The sequence below is a fragment of the Aedes aegypti genome, chromosome 2 (genome assembly GCF_002204515.2).
Source record: "Aedes aegypti strain LVP_AGWG chromosome 2, AaegL5.0 Primary Assembly, whole genome shotgun sequence".
Lineage (NCBI taxonomy): Eukaryota > Metazoa > Arthropoda > Insecta > Diptera > Culicidae > Aedes > Aedes aegypti.
The window spans coordinates 350,719,943-350,741,065 of record NC_035108.1 but is presented as its reverse complement, the minus strand read 5'-3'; the positions used below and the strand labels follow the sequence as shown (position 1 = coordinate 350,741,065).

General features: G+C 39.2%; 1 protein-coding gene across 1 annotated transcript; it reads left to right on the top strand.

The window, feature by feature from the left end:
• The first annotated feature begins 4,908 nt into the window (after positions 1-4,908).
• On the top strand, positions 4,909-5,951 carry LOC110675209. Its single transcript, XM_021839623.1, has 2 exons — positions 4,909-5,428; positions 5,479-5,951. Exons 1-2 carry the CDS (start codon positions 4,909-4,911, stop codon positions 5,949-5,951), a joined length of 993 nt encoding a protein of 330 aa, XP_021695315.1.
• The last annotated feature ends 15,172 nt before the right edge of the window (positions 5,952-21,123 follow it).

Sequence of the window (21,123 nt, the reverse complement as noted above, 5' to 3'; positions counted from 1 at the left end):
AATTCACGAAATTTTATGAAATTTCCTCAACGACCGCGTATCATTCAGAATGCAAACAAAGTTGAATCCGTCATACTGAGAAAAAACAAAAGCTTATGCCCATCAATGTGTGCGCAATGTTCGGCGCAGAAAACGGTTCCTTTGATTGTGTTGTTTTCGCTGCACTGTGAGCAGCTGTCATGATTGTTCGGTCAAAAGGAATTATGTTTATGTGTTTGGGCTGAATTTTGATGGCGAAGAATGAATTTAGAGGAAATAAATATATTTCATCATGCTAAAGGAATGCAAGGAGATGCCCGTAGATCTATACATAAATTCTAGTGAAACATTTTATTATAGCATTGATATGCTGTATTTTGACCACTCACTATATCACAGTGAGCTGTTAGTTGTAAGACGAATCTAAAACTGATTGTGACAGAAATGAGAACGATACGACGAATAGAGAAAACGGCAAGTAGTAATTTTATTGCATTATTTCCAATAAACGATCAAGATTTATCAAAATCTTATTGCATAATGCGAAAGCCGTTTTGGGAAAGAATTCTTTGGCATCGGTTTGTATCAGCATCATTCTCTGCAATACTGCAATAATGACAGGTTCTCACTGATCAAAGCTTAATACGATGGATACTGCACTCCACCCTACATATCACGCATGAAGCCCATCTTCTTCTTCTTCTTGGTGTTACATCCTCACTGGGACAGTCTGCTTATCAGTTTAGTTAACGTTGCAGGCAGAAAACTCTTACAAACTATCACCACGGCACGGTAAGGAAACCGTTACTACTATTTTGCTCGTATTTCCCATCTCCTGGACGACTGAAGCAAACCGCTACCTGCTGCTTCTTGTCCCGAGCACCAACAATGTCCTACGATTCTGCAGCGGCAGCACTTGGCACAAGGAGATCTTCGCTCAACCACCGAACACTACCCTCCCCGTCCGTTCATCCCGAAAACGTCGATGTGATTTATGAGATTGAAGTGAAAAGGCTATTACAATAAAAGCACGACAAAACAACAAGAGACAGTTCAGCAGCGACGACGACGACTTCGAAGACTAGGTATATGACAAAATGCACAGAATCATGACAAAAGGGAAAGGTTCCCTCTGCGCGATGGTCGGTTGATTTGAATCAAATCTCCACGCGATCGAGCGCGAATCCCTTCGGCGCAGCGTGCACTCCTCTTCCAACCTCCGCATGATGATGGTCAGATCGTATCTCTCTAATGGTGAATGGAACTGCGGAATGAGATATCCTGCCAGCTTTGGACTTTTTTTTCATAGCCACGTTATTACGATTCTTGGTTGTTGCACATTTGATGTGCGCCTCCGCAATAAATTCTTCATTGGCGTATGAACAGAGGGGCAGGAGGGCAGTTTTTTTTTAAAGATTCCAACAAGGAGGGGGGCATAACATAACCATAACTTGTTCAAATTATTTTTTTTAGTGAAATGTGGCGTTTGAAAAGTATGAAAACAATTAAGTAAGCTTCTAAACCATGCAAAAAATAATTGGAATCGGTTGAGTATTCATGAGGTTATGGTCAAACAAAGATATTATTTCAGTAAAATGAGGAAACATTTGGAGTAAACTACTATTTATTGAAACTAGTTTTGATTTTACACAAACTTGATATTATACAAAGGTTTCATAAATTTAGTTTTTAAGATAATGGTGCTGAAAGTTACCAAATTGGTTCAAAATTACGGTAGTTATGGTGACTTCACTGAAGGCAATTTTTTATAACTTGAAAATTTACCTTCAAGACGCTTGCCCCTCTCTAAATCTTAATATTTTTGGCTCAAACTTTGAGGTTTCTCTTCTTATATGATTCGAATTCATAAGAGTACAAGAATTTTTGGTTTTGTAAGCTTTTGAAAAATAAGCCGCACCCTAATAAACAGTAGTGTGAGTAGCGAATAGGGGCATGCAAACGCAACTCTGAAATTCAAGTAATCCGATAATCGTGTTCCGGGGATTTTTCTTGCAGAGCACAATATTATGAATCAATTAACTATGACGTCACGCTGCAACTTCTAGGCTGGATTCGCACTTGCTGCAAGACCATAACATGGCAATTTTTACAGCCGAAATGCTGCCATAGTGAGATGGAATACATACAAAAAATATTCGATAAAATAAATGAAAACGAAATAAGGAAGCGTCCATTTATGACATAACGTAAAAATGTACAATTTTCGACCATTCCCCCCTCCGCAACGGTCTTTGCACGAAAAAAATAAATTTTGTGTTTGAGCCGCAACGTTTGAGCCTACTCCCCCTCTCCCTAGAGCGTTACGCAGTTTGTGGACGGTGCCTTAGTGTGCATAAATTTAGTGGCGTTGTGTATTCAATTTGACTCTCTGCTATTCTATTTATAACTGCAATTCTGTTCTCAGTGTAGTCTGTATTTTTCAGCATTGGCCCTTTCAACGAGTAGAACATAATGAGTGACGTTTAATTTCAGGATTTGTCAACAAATACGAAATGTTACCAATACATAAACTAGTTTTAGCGCAGAACAAGTGCCTCGTGACTTTGGTGAGGAAACATAGAAGATTAAGAGAATAAAATTTGTGTTTTGTGTATTATAATTAACAAATGAAGAGTGCTCAAGTGTAGTTAAGGTGTCTGCTGCTAATTGTTGTGCTCTATTGTTGCGTAAAATTGCACTCTCAAAAGTTCAGCTGCTTAGGCTGCCGACAATACGTAAGTTCCCCTAGTTAATCTGATTTACCTCAATTAGCAGTTATGATTAAATAAAAATTATATTCATTTTTTTTCTAGGCCATTACGATGCCATGATAAGGGATATACTTCCTCTCCGATGACTTGTTCCTTCTTCTGTCGGCCAATACACTGCCATGTCTTTCCTCTCCGATGATTTTTTTTTCTCGTTGTAATGGCGGGTTAGATATGAAAACAAGGATAAGGAGAGAAGAAATGTTAGTGATTGTTACATGCTTTATTGCTGTATTGGCCTATTATGAAATCATATAAAATTTGCTCTTTGGATTTTCACGATAACAATCCCCATGCAGCTTCCGAGAAACTCCATGGCAATGATCGCTGCACGCCACATCTCAACAAAACTGACGATAGATCAGTGGTGAAACAACCGCGTTGAGAAGACCCATTTTGAGTGCGCTGTCGAAAAGTGTTCATTTAAGCCGCGAAAAGTGATTCTAAACGCAGAAAACCCAGCGGAAGTGTTAATTTTCGGTTCCACATAAACGGACTAATCGAAAATTCGAAGAACCAGAGTGCACGAGAGGAAGAATAGTCTGGCAGAGCAAAGTAGTGCGGAAAGCCACTCGGTTTTAGTAACCACTAAAAAGAAGAAAATATCAGAAGAAAAGTGTAGTTCCAAGAAAAAGAGAAAAAGTGTAATATTAGGCAAAAAACAATAATTGAGAAAATAAAGATATAGGTTATAAGTAATTTATGTTGAAAGTTAGCGATAGCAAAAGTAAGAGAAGAAAAATGATTCAGAAGCCATGAGTCAGATACAAACCAGGAAACAATACAAAATGAGGAGCGAAGGAGCAGCGAAACACTAGGAAAACCAACAAAGGAATGGAAGTGGAACGGAAAACAGAGATATACCAGGAAAGAAACAGAAAGGACGATGAGGAGTGGACCAGTGACACGGTGTTCCTCGAGCCATTTGACCTGGAAAAATCGACCAAGCAACACCCGGTGTGCATAGGGAAGGCGCTGAAAAGCGTCGGGGTGCAAAACTACACAAGCATCTCGGCAGTGGGAAAGTTTCGCTTCAAAGTCACCTTCCAATAGGCCCACGAAGCAAAGAAACTAGTAGAGGTAAACTTGAAGGAGGAAAACCTAAAATGCTACATGCCAGTCACCCTCAAACAGACTGTTGGGCTGATAAAAGGAATACCGAAATCATACACCGAGGAGGATTTAAAAGAAAACCTGGCGACGGACGTCACCATACTCAAGGTTGAGAATATGCGGACTGTGGACTCGAACAGAAACCTCAAGGATACGGAGAACGTGAAAATCGTGTGCAAGGGGAAAGACCTTCCAGCGAACGTGGAGCTCTATGGATGCTTCTTCAAGGTCGAGTTGTATCTGTTCCCAATTAAACAGTGGCAAAATTGCTGGGCCTTGGCGAAATGGAACGAGCAAAACCAGTACGAATTGCTCTGCACAAGCCAAACCCGACCGGCACCCAATACAAAACGATCAGGGGAACAACATAAAAACCGGATCATCAACTTTTGCCATCAGCACCGCAGACGAAAGTATCGTACGCTGACAAAGTAAAGGAAAAGGCCCAAAGCCAGTTTGTGGAAAACCCTACACAAAACCAACGCCTGGGAAAAAACGATGACGGAGATCAAGCAGTTTTGGAGAAATCTGAACTTAGTCAGAAAGCTGATGAAACTTCAGTCAGCAATATACACTGACGTAGTAGGGCAAGCAGCAGCAGAAATAAACTACGAGGGAATGCTGATCCGTATCAGTACAACCATAATCCAAATCTTGGATGAATTCACGGAAGAACTGGAGAGATACGCATACAGTCACTCAGGCCGCTAGACACGAGAGAGGAGTTGACAGTATACCTAAAACGAGAGGAAATCAAAATAGCCAGTCTTCAAGAAACATGGATTAAATCCGAAGAAGACTACAAAATAAAAGGATACAAAATAATAAAAAAAAATGCAGAGCGGAAGGGTACGGCGGAGTAGCCCTACGCATCAGAGAAGACGTAGCATTCGAAGAAGTAAATCTACCCGATCTCCAGCCAATTGAAGCAGTAGCGATAAAAAATGCGAATAAACTTCACGGTAATTACATTTACATTCCACCGGATTACAAATTGTTGAAAGAAGAACTTGCTCGAATAAAAGAGCTATTCAATTGCGTCGAAAGGATGGACAAGCACGTGATAGTGTCCGGGGACTTCAATGCAAGACATCCTTCATGGGAGCCCGATAGCCACCCTTGTCCGAAGGGAAAGCTTATAGCAGAGGAGCTTTTGACGTCCCGACTCGTAATGATGAATGACGGAACGCCAACAACCATCCCACGAATAAACAGCGATCCAACGGCCATCGACCTGCCCATGGCCTCGGGAGATCTAGCCGGTATGATGGAATGGAAGGTAGAGGAAGAGGAGTTTGGAAGCTCACACTTATGCATAGTAATGAGTATAACTACGAAAGCTCCAGTTATCAAGGAAAAACGTAAAAAGGTCAACATGAGAAAAGCTATCGACTACCTGAACTGCATCCAACCGCAATTCCTCTACGATCCGGAGGAAATGCAAGATATATTTGAGGAGAATATCGAAAAAGCAAGCTACACGATAGTCAACAATAAAGCAAACTACCTCAAGCGCTGGTGGAATCAGGAGATACAAGAGGCGTACGACAGCAAGAGACTTCATCTGCGTAAGTACAACAGGGACAATAGTCTGCATAATCAGTTGAAATTTCAAAAGGCAAGGACGTCTTCAAGAGAATAGTGCGGAAGGCGAAAAGAAAACACGACTTTGAAATGAAGGAGAATATCAACGAATCCACCCCGGCCAAGCAAATATGGAATATCATCAGAGGACTAGACACAAGCCTAACAGGAAACAAGAAAGGAGCCGACGCACACCCACCAAAGGAAATTGCGGAGAAATTCGTAGCAGCAAACTATAAACCTTTCTCCTCAGCACTGTACAGTGTAGGAAAGAACATCAACATGGATGACGACCTAGGAAAATCTCTGGAAGTAGCGGAGTTCATGCAAATACTAAAGAGCAAGAAGGATTACTCAGCGGCCGGAATCGACAACATATCATACCGAATCCTGAAGCAGCTGAAATTGGACATATTAGTCGAGATCTGTAACCAGCTTAATCGAGTATGGAGGAGCAAACCCAGAAAGATGGAGGAGGAACAAGCTAGTGTTGATACAAAAACCTAACAAAGACCCGGACGACATAAACTCCAAAAGAGGCATTGTGCTTATGAATGTATTCCTGAAGATTATCAATACAATTGTCAAGGACCGGAGTACCAATACTCGGAAAAAATGACTTTTTCCCGGAATTATCGTTTGGATTCAGAAAAGACCACTCCGCCATAAGCTGTGTCAACTATGTAGTTAATTCGGTAAAAGAGGCCAAACAATAAAAAAACACAGAGTTTGGCGATCTTTCTGGACCTGGACAAAGCGTTCGACTCGGTGGACTGCCAGAAATTACTAGGAACGCTGGTACAAAAGGTGACACCATCGAAAGTAACGGAGTGGATCTACGAATATCTACGGGAACGACAAATCAACATCCAATCTCCAGAAGGAACGGTAGCGATCACTACGAACACTGGACTTCCTCAAGGATGTCCACTTTCCCCGTTGCTTTTCAACATTTACACGGCGAGTCTACACGAGCTAGAAGAAGATGGAGTGGTCCTTGTCCAGTTCGCGGACGACTTCACAATCCTAGTTTTCGGGGAAGAACACGAGATAGTCGGTAAAGCCAACCGTTACCTAGCAAAGCTGAATACAAGGTTAACAAACATGAACCTAAAAATAAATCCGAGAAAATGTGCAGACATTAACTTCAGCAAAATAAAAGACACGAACGTTATACTAAAAATACGCGAAGAAAGGATAGAAATAGTAAATACACACAAGTATCTGGGATACACGATAGACCGAGGCTTCAAACACAGAAAACACATAGAGGAGGTAGTAACAAAGGCAGGAAAAAGCATTAACATGCTTAAGATGATCAGCAACAGAAGAAGCCTAGCGGACCCGGAAACCATGATCAAAATAGGGAACGCCCTGATCAGGTCCAAGATAGAGTACGTAGCAGTAATCTACGGCACAGCAGCCAAATCGAACAAGAAAAAGGTAGAAACGATACAAAACGCATTCATCAGAGTAGCCATGCGATATTTGAAAAGTACACCGGTGAACGTAATGCACGCAGACGCAGGACAACTACCGATGGACCTGAGACTAGAGTGGCTAGCACTGAAGGAAACTCTGAAGGTAAAACAGAGCAAAAATCTCAATCGCAAGTTCATTGAGAAAGCTATGACAAGCAACCGAGGCAACGGCTCCTATCTATCACTACTAGCATGCGAACACAAAGTAATTATGAACCAGCTACGCACGAACACGGCAGATCTAGAACAAGAGCTGCGAAAGGTTCAGAATTGCTCATTCGCAGTGAAAACTTCCCTGCCAGGAATAGACTCGAAAAAAAAACGAATATAAGCCCGGAGCAATGGAAGGCAGCAGCAAACCAGCTTCAGAACACCAAGTACGCTAACAGCAACAAGCTGTTCACAGACGCTTCAAAGAACACGCACGGAACAGCAATAGCGGCAATAGATGGGACAGACAACACATTTAGCGCCGAGAAGATCAACAGCAACGCGAGTATCACCAACGCAGAACTCAGAGCGATTGCGGCGCTCAAAATCGTAACACAGAAGGGATACCTTCGAGCAGTCATCATAACAGATTCGAAAAGTGCCTGCGAATGCCTCAAAAACAAGGAAAAAAGTAGAACGAACCACATAGTTAGAAACATATCGCTACAGATAGAATCGCTGTACAGGTGACGATCCAGTGGATGCCAAGTCACGTAGGGATCCAGGGAAACGAGACAGCGGACAAGATAGCAGTACAAGCCACAGAAAATAGCGAGATTAAGGATCAAGAAGCCCAGGGATCACTAACGTTAGGTGACGCAGTAATCCTAGCTAAAAAAAACCATTTGACAAAAATGGACCAGGATATATCAAGAAATATCATCAACAAAAGGAGCCAAACACTTCGCGTTTGCTAAGGAACCTATGAACAGACCGTGGTGCAAAGGACTTCAAATGACGACAGAAGAAAAAATAGTGTTGAGCCGCATAAGATCAAATCGCTGCATGACGAAGGATAGAAGATTCAAGTGGAGATGGGAGACTAACGAATTGTGCGACTTGTGCGACGAAGTAGAGGACCTAGAGCACACATTATATCATTGCATCCGATGGCTCAACACCAGAGCGAAGGCAAAAGTGTTAGAGAACAGAAAATCCATAGCCAGAATATTTGAAGACCACAAGATTGATGAGTTGAAAAGCATTGTGCAATTCCTTAAAGACATTAACGTTAAGCTGTAAAACGGAAAAAAACCTAGCAACATAGGGTACTTCCACTCTAAATCAACATCAAAAACAACAATTCTCAAACGCAAAGTGACAACAAAAGGCAAGATGGACCAACCCATGGTCTAAGCCTGAGCAACAAACAAAAAAAAACTGACGATAAACAACAAAAAATTAATCCGAAGGAGCGAAAACCTTAATGTTTCAGTGTAGGACAATTCAGCTTTACTGCATGTGAGAAGTTCTTGGTGGTGTTCTAACAACGGCCATTCAGAATGGTTCGACGGATGTAGATAAAAGATCATTATGATAAAATTGACGCGACGACATGTTATTATTATATATAACTTATTATAGAAGCAGAAATAAAACGCGCACGCGAAGTTATGACCTTCCATCCCATCTTCAAATGCTCCCCACAAGCACAACACTTCATTCTGGCACTTTAGAACGTCCATGTTGTAACTTGCTCACACAAGAAATCTGCCTCGACCGAGTTGGCAGAACGCGCCCATACCCCTTTTTGAACCAACGGACAGGGTATGACAGTAGATGGTCATTAGTGTGGGACAAAATTTAGATTCTCGCTCCAGTTCACTTTTTTGATTGCATTTAGGTCCCATAACAACTGTGCAAAATTTCAGCTCGATCGGAGAAACTATATTTTAGCGCCAGCTGTTCAAATTTTGTATGGGATTTACTATGGGAAACCTTACTTTTGCAATGAAAAATCGCCAGAGGTCGCCCATTGACCTATATAAAAATTCTAAACACACACCTGGATAGGTGTTTCTACGATGAAGAATATTGCCGAAGATCGCGAAACAATCCGACTCCTGAGAAAAAAGTTATTCAATGAAAACCTTTTGGCAAGGCAACGTTAATTAACACGTAAAGGAATAACAATAACAACAAAATCGGGTAAAATTTCCAAATATTCTATGCTTAATAACTTTTTTCGCAAGCATTGGATTGCTTTGCGGTCTTCGGCAATGTTGTTCATCGTAGAAATACCTATCGAGATCTGTGTTCAGAATTTTTATAGAGCAATATGAGCGACCTCTAGCGATTATTCTTTGCAAAAGTAAGTTTTCCCATAGTAAATCCCATACAAACTTTGAACGGCTGGCGCTAAAATATAGTTTCTCTGATCGGGCTGAAATTTCGCACAATTGTTATGGGACCTAAATGCAATCCAAAAAGTGGACTGGAGCGAGAATCTAAATTTTTCATATAACCGTTTCCCATGCTAATGGTCATCGTTGTTACAAAACACTTTGCCGAAGACATCAAATGCCGGAAATGCTTCGTTACCGAGTTATTAATTTTGTCCCGTCAGATTGCGTCCCTGGCTTATAGTGCAATGGAACTATCGGTCACTATAGGCCCAATGACCCTTGACGGCATGGCCTTCAATTTTACGAAATTTGACCTAACGGGTTGGAACCGAAATAAGGTACCGTGGGGTAAGTGGATACAGAAAAATCAATAGTAAACTTCATTATTATGTATAGCTAACGTTAATAATGTAATTCATACTTTTTTCTGTGGATGACAAATGAGGGACTATTATACTTCAAATCGTCAATTATTTTGATTTTTCTGATTGATATCTATTGAGCATGAGGGACTTGAAAATTTGCGCCAAATGATCCACTTGCCCCACCATGGTGGGGTAAGTGGATCACCTATAAAAAAAATCTATCCTCAAAACAAATGTGATGTAATCATGTATAGTAAGAATGATATTACTGTCATTCTTCTTATATGTTATATGTTATATATTTTGATAGCTTTGAAAATAAAAAAAATCTTTATTTTACTAAAACATTATGATAAATATGTGTACATTAGTTTACATTTATTCGAACAAAAACAAACACTGTAACTAGAATATTTTGGAGCAAATTCATCTATTTTATGCACCTGAATCATACAAAAGAATTGAGGATTATTCCTAACGACGTTTTCGAAAGACACTCGTAGTTTAAAAATATTAATTACATCAACTTTTGTTTAACATACTGAAATCTTTTTATTCTATTTATGGAAATATTTATATCGTCTGTTTAGAATAATCGATATGGTCAAAAAACATACGATAATATGCTTTCAGCTTGACAATTTGTATATTGTGCGCTCTTGCATTTCAGCTTAGAAAAAACAAGTAAAATTTTGTTTAAATCGTTCAATTTTCATTTTTTGTTGTACTAGAAAGACTGTACAACACTTTTAGGTGGATTAATTGAAATTTTCTCAGGTCAATTTGGCAAATTCAAGCTAGGAATGAAAAATGTAAAAGGAAAACAACACTTGATGACACTAAAGCTTATTCAAATCCACGTAAGTAGTCTGCCAATATTTGATAACAATAGTTGATCCACTTACTCCATCCCATTAAAAAGTGCGGGTAAGTGTACCATGACCAACATATCTGTATTTATTTATGAAAATTTCATTTTTGTCATTCTGATTCATACAATTAGAACTGAAATGTTCATAATGTGTTGAAAAAACTAATAGTATTCGATTTTAGGCAGAGATTCAATGGATTTTTTATCGACAGTAAACAACTTTAAAATGAATTGATTTTTGCAGTCAGCAAGTTTGCTTGTGTTAGTGCACATGTAGTATCAGTTTTGCAGTAGTATCAGTGTGTACGTGAGAATATAACCTAAAATTAAGCAAAGGTGTGAAAACATTCGGAATATTAAAGTATTTATTCTTATTACGGACGAATGATCCACTTACCCCACTGCTACACTTCCCCCACGGTACCTTATATTTTTTTATAACTGCTTTATGTGTTACGCGTCATAAAACATTTTGATAGACCTGCTAAAAACTTGGAAAGTATCAAAATTTTACGAAAACTACGAGAGTATGATATTGCGGCAGATGTTTTATCCCCGACACCAGAACACGATGGGCGTATGGAGCCTCCCCTATACAAAAAATCTAGCTAAGCTAATGGGTTTTATCCTCGACAAAGGCTACCAGCATAGACATGCACACAATGCTGCTCTATGGATGCAGATAAAGATCTAACGAGACTCGATGAGCAGTCGGAGATCGAGATATCGATGGGGATCCCGTTCCATCGATTTGCAATCGGAGGCAGCCATCCGGCACTTCACTGGCCAAATGCTTTTTCTTCTGGTGGCGATCGGGTATCAATTCTTACAGATTCAGATTTGCTGGTCGGATTGCAGTCAGTGTGTCTCTTTTGTTGTCGCTTGTTTGCAACTAGGGAGCAAGCGATAAGATATATGGGAATCGTTTTGCGCCGTTTGTCCCGATCTTCGAGGATCAGGAGAGAAATGAGTTATGGTGCCGCAGTTATAGATCGGAGTTCATCGGAGAGATCGGCGGAAATTTGAACTCGTGGCTAATTTAATTGTCTATTGTTATGGTGTCGGCTTTCGGTGCAGGGAAAGCAGTTATACAATGGAGTGTAGATTACAAGAGAGTTGAAAACTATGATGTATGATGATGGAGATGTCATTGCTGGAGAGCCAACTTCTATTTCTTCGAGCAAATGATTTTTCTGGTTGCAGTCTGGTATTTTCTGCAGGTTTTCAACACTTTGGAGTTTAAACCTCTATTTTTGAGGTTCTAGCGGAATCTGTTCCAATCATACTAGCTTCTAGAGTCTTGGATCTTGATATACTAATATTATGAGATGGAGAGTATCCATGACATTTAGTGGCAACCAATTCAGTAAAGAATATTCAAGTAAGAATATATTCCTGTCCGGTGATCCCTAAAACACGAATTCTGAGATGTTTTATTCAAATGCTCGAAATAGATAGAGATCAATTCGTTTATCTAACAAAAAATAAATGCAACACTATCCAAGACATAAAAATTCGTTCGACAATGCCAGTCTCCCGGATTTTGATTCGAAATGCGCCGACTGTCTGTTTGCCATTGTTGAATGAGTCATTAGGAGCAGATCAATCAAAATCAAGATCGCAAAAACAGTAGCCGTATTCAATTTCCGAAACCTACCCAACTTGTCGCCCTCGGGTGTGTTTTCTGACCCCAAGACTGGTAGGTAACAAAGCAATCCCATTGTAGTTAGAAACCATTTAAGGATCACCAAAAAGGTGTTGCATTCTGCACGCCACCAGCATCGTGTTGGGCGCCACAAAAGCCAGACTGCAAGCAATTAGCGATAGCGATCGCGGAAAGGTTCAGCAAAAACCATCAACATTCATCATTCATAAACGCGAAATAAAAACATATCTCCATATGCCCGTCACCTACCGCACTAACCGTTTGCTATTTAGCACTGATCGTTTATAAATGTAGCTTTATTGGCTGATGACGACGTCGACGACGGTGGCGATGTTGATTTGGCGCGCCAATAAATTCCGACACGCGTTCATCTGAATGTCAACCGATCGATCTGACCGGACCGGGGTCGTCCGCTCAGAATAGATGATCGTTGACACGCCTTCGTCGAGAATTTTCTCACTCCCCCGATCCCTGAGTCTGATTTGTAAAATGATGTGAGAAGATTGATGAGTCTCCCGGATTAATATCTGTAGTGAGGCTGCATCGCATAGTGCACCCGGAGGAGGCGATCGTAGTGATGCAGGGCCATTACCACACCACCGTTTTGATAGCCAAGCCAAAGCAAATAGAACGAGATTTATGTGGGTTAATAAGTTATTGCGAAGGGGGTGGAGCCAGTTGAGCGTGTTTCTAATTAACGCTAATGTGTGCCGCACTCCCCTCAGTGGCACGAACTTTGGGAGGGGGATCTTTGTGTGTTTCTTGAAGTTTCAACAGTATTAATCACAGTCACTATCAGAAACGGATGATGGGTGGTGTTGTGTACTGAAATACTTGCTTGTACTCGAGGAAGATGGGTTCCGCGACTATTGATGAAGTCAACCAAAATGACTTCCCATGAGGTTTGCCTTCGGTGATAGATTTCATTTAATTTCCAGAGATAATACTCTACGATTTGCGGAGGTTTTCAATGGGTTGCACAGCTTGTATGTGAAGCGCTTATATATTTAACCCGTAGGCTACGGGGCTGACATACAAAATTCAAATTGCTCGTATTTGAGCATTACTTCATATTAATAAAATTTTGAGGATTGTTTCACTATTAGTTGTAGTTCCACAAATGATAGGAAGGTATAGCTCCGGAGTATTGTGGACAAAGTCATTCCAGAACATCTCTGGATCAGGTAGGGTGGGAATCACATAAACTTCCTTTTAAAACCCATTTATTATTTGGAAACGAAATGTCTTCATACAAAGTGTGAACAGACCCGTTATTTCTAATAAGTTACGAAGGCTCAGGATGTTTTTTAAATTTATGAACCTGAAATAAGGCTAAGTCCTCCAGTATATTCTGGTTCATAAGTTTTTTTTTTAGAGATTGTTGTCTACGTTTATTGGTTTACAGCACTCACAAAGCCTTAACTGACGTGTCCACAAATTTTGACAAGTAATTGGATATTGGAAGTCATCCAAATCATCCTGGAACTCAGGTCCTTAAGATCTACCAAATCTACTACAGTCTATACAAACCCAATTGTCTTGAAACTTTCTCGTTCCTATCCATAAAGCTTCATATGGCTCAAAGAGTGTACTGTTACGAATATTGATGATCGCAAAGTCTTCAGAACATACTGAAGTTGTGGACATCAATTTCTATACGCAACATTTCATGATCTTTTATCCAACATTCGCCAATATTGCATGCTTTCTTGTATCTAGAAAGTGAAATTGCAAACAAGAATGCTTGGTTTACATGATTTTACGCTGAATATTCTGTCAAATATAATGCACATGGATGAATTGACGGCTTGTCATTTGATGTGCATTATTTATGATTGAATTTTCAGCGTGAAAATCATGTAAGCCGAGCCGTTTTGCATGCAACGTTCTTTAAGAGAAGACGTTTCGTGTTCAATATTAAGGATTTTGCTAGCAATTTTGAATATAATAGATGTGTTTGTAGGTTTTATCATTGAATAATACATGAGAAATGGCTTTGCATGATTGTAGCTAAAATTACGTTACGTGTAAGTCTAAGATATTTTTTGGTGTGTAGGTTAAATCTCTGAAGGAACTCTTGATGTAATCCCTGGAGGAATTGCTGATAAGATTGCTGATGGAACTCCTGATTGAATCCCTAGAGGAACTTCTTATGATATCCGTAGAAGAAATCCTGATGAAATTCCTCTATGGAATCCTGATATAATCTCTACAGGAACTTCTGAAAGAATTCCTAGAGGAATTCCAGGTGAAATCTCAGAAGGAACTTCTAATGGACTTCCCAGAGGAACGCTTGATGAAATCCTCAGAAGGACTCTGATGGAAGCCCTAAAGATACTTCTGATAGAATCTTCTGATCCTTGGAGGAATTCCTAAAGATATTCTTGAAGGAACTCCTGATGGAATCATTGGAGGAACTCCAGGAGGAATCCCTATACAAACTGATGAAATCTCTGGAGGAACTCCTGATGAAATCCTCAGAAGAACTCTCAGAGGTACTCCTGATAAAATCCTCCTAGAAATTCTTGATGAAATCTCTAGAAGAGCTCCTGATGGAATCCCTAGAGGAACTACTGATAGAACAGAATCCCTGGAGGAACTTCTCTTAGAATTGCTAGAGGAACTTCTGATGGAATTCCTAGAGAAGATCCAGGTGGAATCCCTGAAGGAACTCCTGATGGAATTCAAAGAAGCACATCTGATGATATACCCAGAAAAACTCATGATAGAAACCCTATAGAAACTCCTAATGGAAACCATGATGGAACTCCCGATGCAATCCCTCGTGGAACTCATCATTGAATCTTTAGAAGTACTCCTGATGGAATTCATGGAGGAAATTTTGATGGAGTTCCTGGTGGAATCTCTTATTTGATTATGGTAGAGCCTTTTATAGTGTAATGCTTACAATAAATTCTGATAGAAACTCTACAGATGGAAATTCTGGAAGAACTTTAAAAGGAACCCCATTGCCTGGGTGAATTCCTTGTTAAATTCCTCAAGGATTTTTTGTAGGAAAGATTGCTGATGGAACTCATTATAGAATCAATAGAGGAACTTCTAATTCCTCCTAGAATTTAATCAAAATTCCTACTGAGTTTCCTCCAGGAATATTTCTCTAGATGATTTTCAGGGGTTCCTGTTCTACACAGAAAGAAAAATCCATGTAAATTTCAGCGTAAAATCATGCACATGAAGAGAATGTCAGATATGTCGCAAATTTACTCGTCACATCGTGGAAAATTACAATGGCATAATGTAAGTTTCCGCTATATATCGTGTAATCTTGCATGGACTCTAACCGATTACGTGACAATTTGCATAAATTTACATGATTTTGATTGAATATTACATGACACGATGTGTCATGTAAGTTTGCGACAAATCTGGCATTCCCTTTATGTGCACGATTTTACGCTAAAATTTACATGGATTTTTCTTTCTGTGTAGCTTTCTTGCAGAATACCTTCAGAACTCTTCCAAGAGCTCCTGTAAGGCTTGCTCTAGAAATTCCTCCAAAGAATTCGCCAAGGAATTCCTCTGATAATTTCTCCAGCGATTCCACCATGGTTTTCCAAGGATTATTCTAGAAGTTCTTTAAGAGATTTATACTGGTATTCTCCCAGAAGTTTTTTCAGGGAATTTTTGAAACATTCTTCGCCAGAAAATATTTCATATAGTTTTTCAAAAAATTATCCATAATTTAACCTTCGGTTATTAGACCACCTCCATGAACTGTTCCAGGATATTTTGCAAAAAAATATTTTTCTAATTGTCCTCCAGGATGTCCTCAACCCGTATGGGTCTGAGTGAAAGCAAAAATTCTAAAATCCTCACCACTCAGCGAATTTATAATGGATTCAAATGATTATTTTTTTCAGCATACTGGCACACATAACTAGTTTCTAGAAGTGGACAGAGGAACGCGGGAATATTCATGTGGCCGATCAAGTAGCCAATTTGTATCTGAACATCTGTGCAAAGCTTATGGGAATGCATTATAGTTCATAATTTTGTTTGATTTCTACTTTTCGAGAATTTAAACGGTTTAGTATCCAACAAATTTACAGCCCGCTCTTCCGGGCAGTACGTCCGAATGGCCATATCCAGTATATTTAAAACGCTGCAAAACTCTTCATATATAATGTGGAATATCAGATCTTTATGATTTATGCAAATTAAAATGATTGTCATTGCAAATAAATAAAGGACATTTGGCATGTCCCAAAAAATAGCCCTGTTTGACCCAGTGACCCACCGGAATAACTCCGGCCACAGGAATATTTGCGAGTTCCTCTGGCCACTTCTAGAAATTAGATATGTGGGCTAGTGAACTGACAAAAAAATAATTGAATCGGATAAGAATTCGCTGAGCAGTGAGGGTTTCAGTATTTTTGCTTTCACTCAGGCCTACACTCGGAGATATCTCAAGGTGCTACTTAATGAATTTTTCAAGTGATTTCTCCAAAACTTTCACCAATTATTTCTCTTAGATCTCTTCAGAAAATGCTTTCAGTTATTTCTTAATAGATCTCCCAGAAACTGCTCCAGGGACTTCTTTATGAATGTCTTTCAGGAAATCACCCAGCGATTCCTTCAGGAATTCCCCTATAAATTTCTTGATAAATTTCACAAAGGATTTTCCCACGAACCTCCAGGAATATCTTCAGAAATTTCTCAAAGGATTCCTTTTGGAATTCATGAAGAGGTCCTTTTGAAAGTTCTTCCAATTATTTCTCCAGAAATTTTACTCCAGGAATTCCTTCACAGGTTTATACAGGGATTCTCTCAGAAGCTATAACAGGGATGCCTCAAGAAATCACAAATGGAAATGTCTCCAAACATGCCGCTATGAAACAATTTTGAGAGTTTTCCAGAAATCCCTCCAGATGTTTCTCCGGGGATTCCTTCAAGCGATTTCTCCTGGAATCCCTACAAGAATTTCCGCATATAACATCATATTTTATATTAAACGTCGCATTCACTACAGGTTTCTCCAAGGCTTCTCTTGATTTCCTTTTAAATCTCTTTTTAGTTGCAGAGATTTCTCCAGGGATTTTAGGTATTCTTTTAGAGATTTTTCCAGGAACCTCTACACGGTTTCCTCAAGGAATATCTCAAGGGGTTCATGAAGATTTTTTTCCAGGAATTCCTCCAATAAACATTTCTCTGTGAATATCTCAACAGGTTTCTTCAGGAATTACTCAAAGAAGAGCTCCAATAATTTCTGTAGAGATTCCTTCAAAGACTCCTCCAGGAATCTTTGGGAACCCCTTCAGGGATTCCTCTAGGAAGATTTAAATGGATTTCTTCAGTGATACCTCCAGAAATTGTTCCACGAAATTTTTCCTTCCCTCTGAAATTTTCCAAGAGATTCGTTCCAAGCATTCCTCTAGAAATTTGTCCCGTATTTGTTTCAGTTATTCCTCCTAGAGTTCATAAGGAATTCCTTCATGAACTTCGTCAGGAGTTGTGTTTGATCCTTCGACCTTGACGCTTACTCTTGCGGGGGCTGGCGATGAGGGCAAGATCAAACATGTCGCGCATCGGTTGAGTAAAGTGAAAAAGTGCCGCGTTCGATTAGTTCTTTTTGATCTTTCGACGTTGACGCTTGCTTCTGGGCAGAGCGTTAAGAAAGCCCGAGAAGTCGTCAGTTGTTTTCCCTCTCGGGGCGCGTGCCTATTTTCTCTGAGAGCTTTTATATAGCCGAGCAAACGAGTGTAGCTGAAAGTGGATTGTTGCTGCTCACGGAAGACGGATCAATTGGTGAGCTCGTTTCATGCTACTATTTCTAATCAATAAAATATGTATGACTGCACCTTTAATCGTTACAATGGTGAGTCGTAAATATGATATTTCAACAAACTATGAAAGGTTCGTCACTGTGAGTGTCGACATAAACTCTGATTCATTAATTATTTATGACTATTTTTTTTTTCAAAACACCTTTTTCCTTTTACCTTTGTTTTTATAATTAAAAAAAACTTTGAATGGTTTGACACTACGATTGTAGACTTGCGAAAGGTTCACTTTATTCAACAAATTTTAAAAGGTTCGTCACGTCAAATGTCGGCATAATTTTTATCTACATAGATATTGTTCATATCAAATGAAAATATTATATTTACATACAAGCATGTTAATATCTCACAAATAATTATTTATCATGGTCTAATCGCTTATCAAAGTGAATCCTGTGAACCAACGATCCTCCCCATTAACAAACATCCCTCCCAGTAACCATTGTGGAGATGCAGAGGCAAACACGGACTCCAAATAGCAAAGGTTACACACTAACATTCCTTCCCCCAATCCCACCTGACTGCAAGGACGTGGCCAGCGCCGTTATTGACCATGTATAAATAGAGGCACTGAATTATGCACACTGGAGAAGATTATGGCCAATCCCAGCCGAACTTCTTGATTCTTTGTGCATTTTCACTGACTCGGTCAATCACGGAATAGCAACCATTGATATGTGTAGACAGTCTAAGTTAAGCTAAGCTAAGCTAATTCCTTCATGAACTTCGTCAGAAAGTTCTCTAGGATTCCTCATTTTTTAAGGAATTCCTCCAAAAGTTTCTGCACAGATTACCTTGTAATTTCCCATAGAAATTTTTAAGGGAGTTGGTTTCTTCCGATAAATTCTTCTACAGGCTTTTTTCATGAACTCCCACAGAGACTCCTATCTGAACTTTCCTAGAGATACCTCAAGGGATTCCTTTGAGAATATTCCCAAAGATTTCTCCGAAAATTCCCCTAATTCTCCAGGAAAACCTTAAGGGATTCCTGCAAGAATTTGTCTTTGGATTTCTCAATAGATTTGTTTAGTGGTTTCTTAATTTATTCCTCCAAGAATTCCTCCTGAGATTCAATCTAGTAATTTGGAAAATATCTAAAAATTCTCTCATGGCTCCTGGTGAAATACCTTGAAGAACTTCTGTAAATGTACTTAGTGAAACTCTTAGAGGAATTTATAAAGAAATCTATGAATCAATCCCTCCCATCCTTGTTTAAGGCGGATACAACTTTCGATCGAATCCTATATGAGCGAATCCGTAGCTCACATGATTTTGCTGGCGTAAATGGGAATGCGAAGTGGCTTTCGATCAAGAGTGCATTTGAACGTTAACAAGAACAGCGGTGTATTGCTGGACAAATCCATGAAGGTTTTTTTTTGGAAAATCCATGGAGAAATTCCTGAAATCTCTAAAGGATTTTTGGAGGATTCTTTAAACAAATCCTTGAGGTAACTACTGGTGGAAATTATGGAAAAATCCTTGGAAGAATTCTTGGAGCAAGCAATCAAATTCACATTCCTTCAGGGTTTCCTATAAAAAATATTCTGTGTTTCTTGCGGAACACCTTCAGAGTTTTTCCAAGGATTTATCAATAAAATCCGCCAGGGATTCCTCTAATGATTTCTCCATGATTTTTTTTTCGAGGACTACTCCACCATAAGTGCTTGCGGAGATTTATACACGAATGGTCCCAGGGTTTCTTCAAGGATTCCTCAAAAAAACCCCCCATAAACTTTTCCAATGATTTTTTTCTAGGAATTCCTTTAAGAATTTATCTAGGGACTCGTATAAGGTACCCTCTAGGAACATCCTAAGATTTTTAAGGAATTCTTCAAGTGATTCCTCCATAAAATTCTCCTATTGTTTTCAATTCTAAAGATTCCTCTATGGATTTGTTGAGGAATACCTTTCTTGCATAAAAATTTCAAGAGATTCCTTTAATAATTTCTCAAGGATTTCTTCCGAAAATCCTCCAAAGACTTCTAGAGAATTTTCGGAGATGCTTCTGGTTTTGAAGTGTTTACGAGGAAGAAACTCGTGAGAGTATTCGTGTAGGCATTTTCTGCAAGAACTTATAGAGTTATGAAAAAAAAGACTAAAATAAACTATTAGAGACACCTCAGGAAACATATTCGGATGCATTTCTAGAGTAATCCTTGAAGGAGCTCCTGGAAGTATTCTGAAGGTATTCTGTAAGAAATCCAGAACATTTTTTCAAATAACCTTTAATAAACATCTGGAGAAATCCGTAGAGGAATTCCTGGAAAAATCGCTAAATAATTTCCTTGCTATCTTTGAAACCATTTCCGGAAGAATTTTTCTATGAAGGAATTAGAGCAGGCTTTCCTTAGGATTTAATTTTAGAAAATCGTTTTCATAAGGATATCTTCCAAGGATTCTTACAGAATCTTCTAATAATTCCCCCAAAGATTCCTTTAGGGATTACTGGTAGTGATTTTTCCAGACAAACCTTCAGGGATTCCTTCAGGATTTCCTTCAAGAATTTAACCCAAAATACCTTCAGAATTTCCTCCAGGTATTTTTCTAGGAGCCATGAGTTTATTTTGAGATAGTTTTCGAATTATTGAATTGCATCCTCTGGAGAAATTATCCAAGATATCCATTGCGAAAATCCTAAAGAAATCCCTGTAAAAATCCTGGAGAAAATCCTTTAGAAGTTCCTGGAGATTTATCTGTAAGAGTTAAAAAAGGAATCCCTTCAGAAATAAAAAAAATATGTGGAAATTCTTGAAGGATTTCTTGGAAGAAACCCCAGATGAATTTCTGAAAGAATCCCTTGAAAATTCCTGGGGACTATTCGAAGGTAATCTGAAGAGTGATTCCTGGTAAAACCTTCCGTGCCCCGTGACACTTTCGATACGAAATAATTAAAATCTTCTTTGAAACCCCGATAAAACATACAAAATCAGTCAATTTCACAGAATAACTTATCAGAGATCTTTTTTTTTTTGAAAAGAGTGAATATGAAATGACAGCAAACCACTTAACCACAGCTGTCAAACTGACTGGCTCCCGTTCCAAACTTAGCACAAAACGAAACAAAGCGTGTGTCAGTTCCATTGGATGGAAATGCAAAACTTAGGTTTGGTCTATTTATTTACCAAAATTTGGAATAGACTGCGGCCGTTGAAACCGATC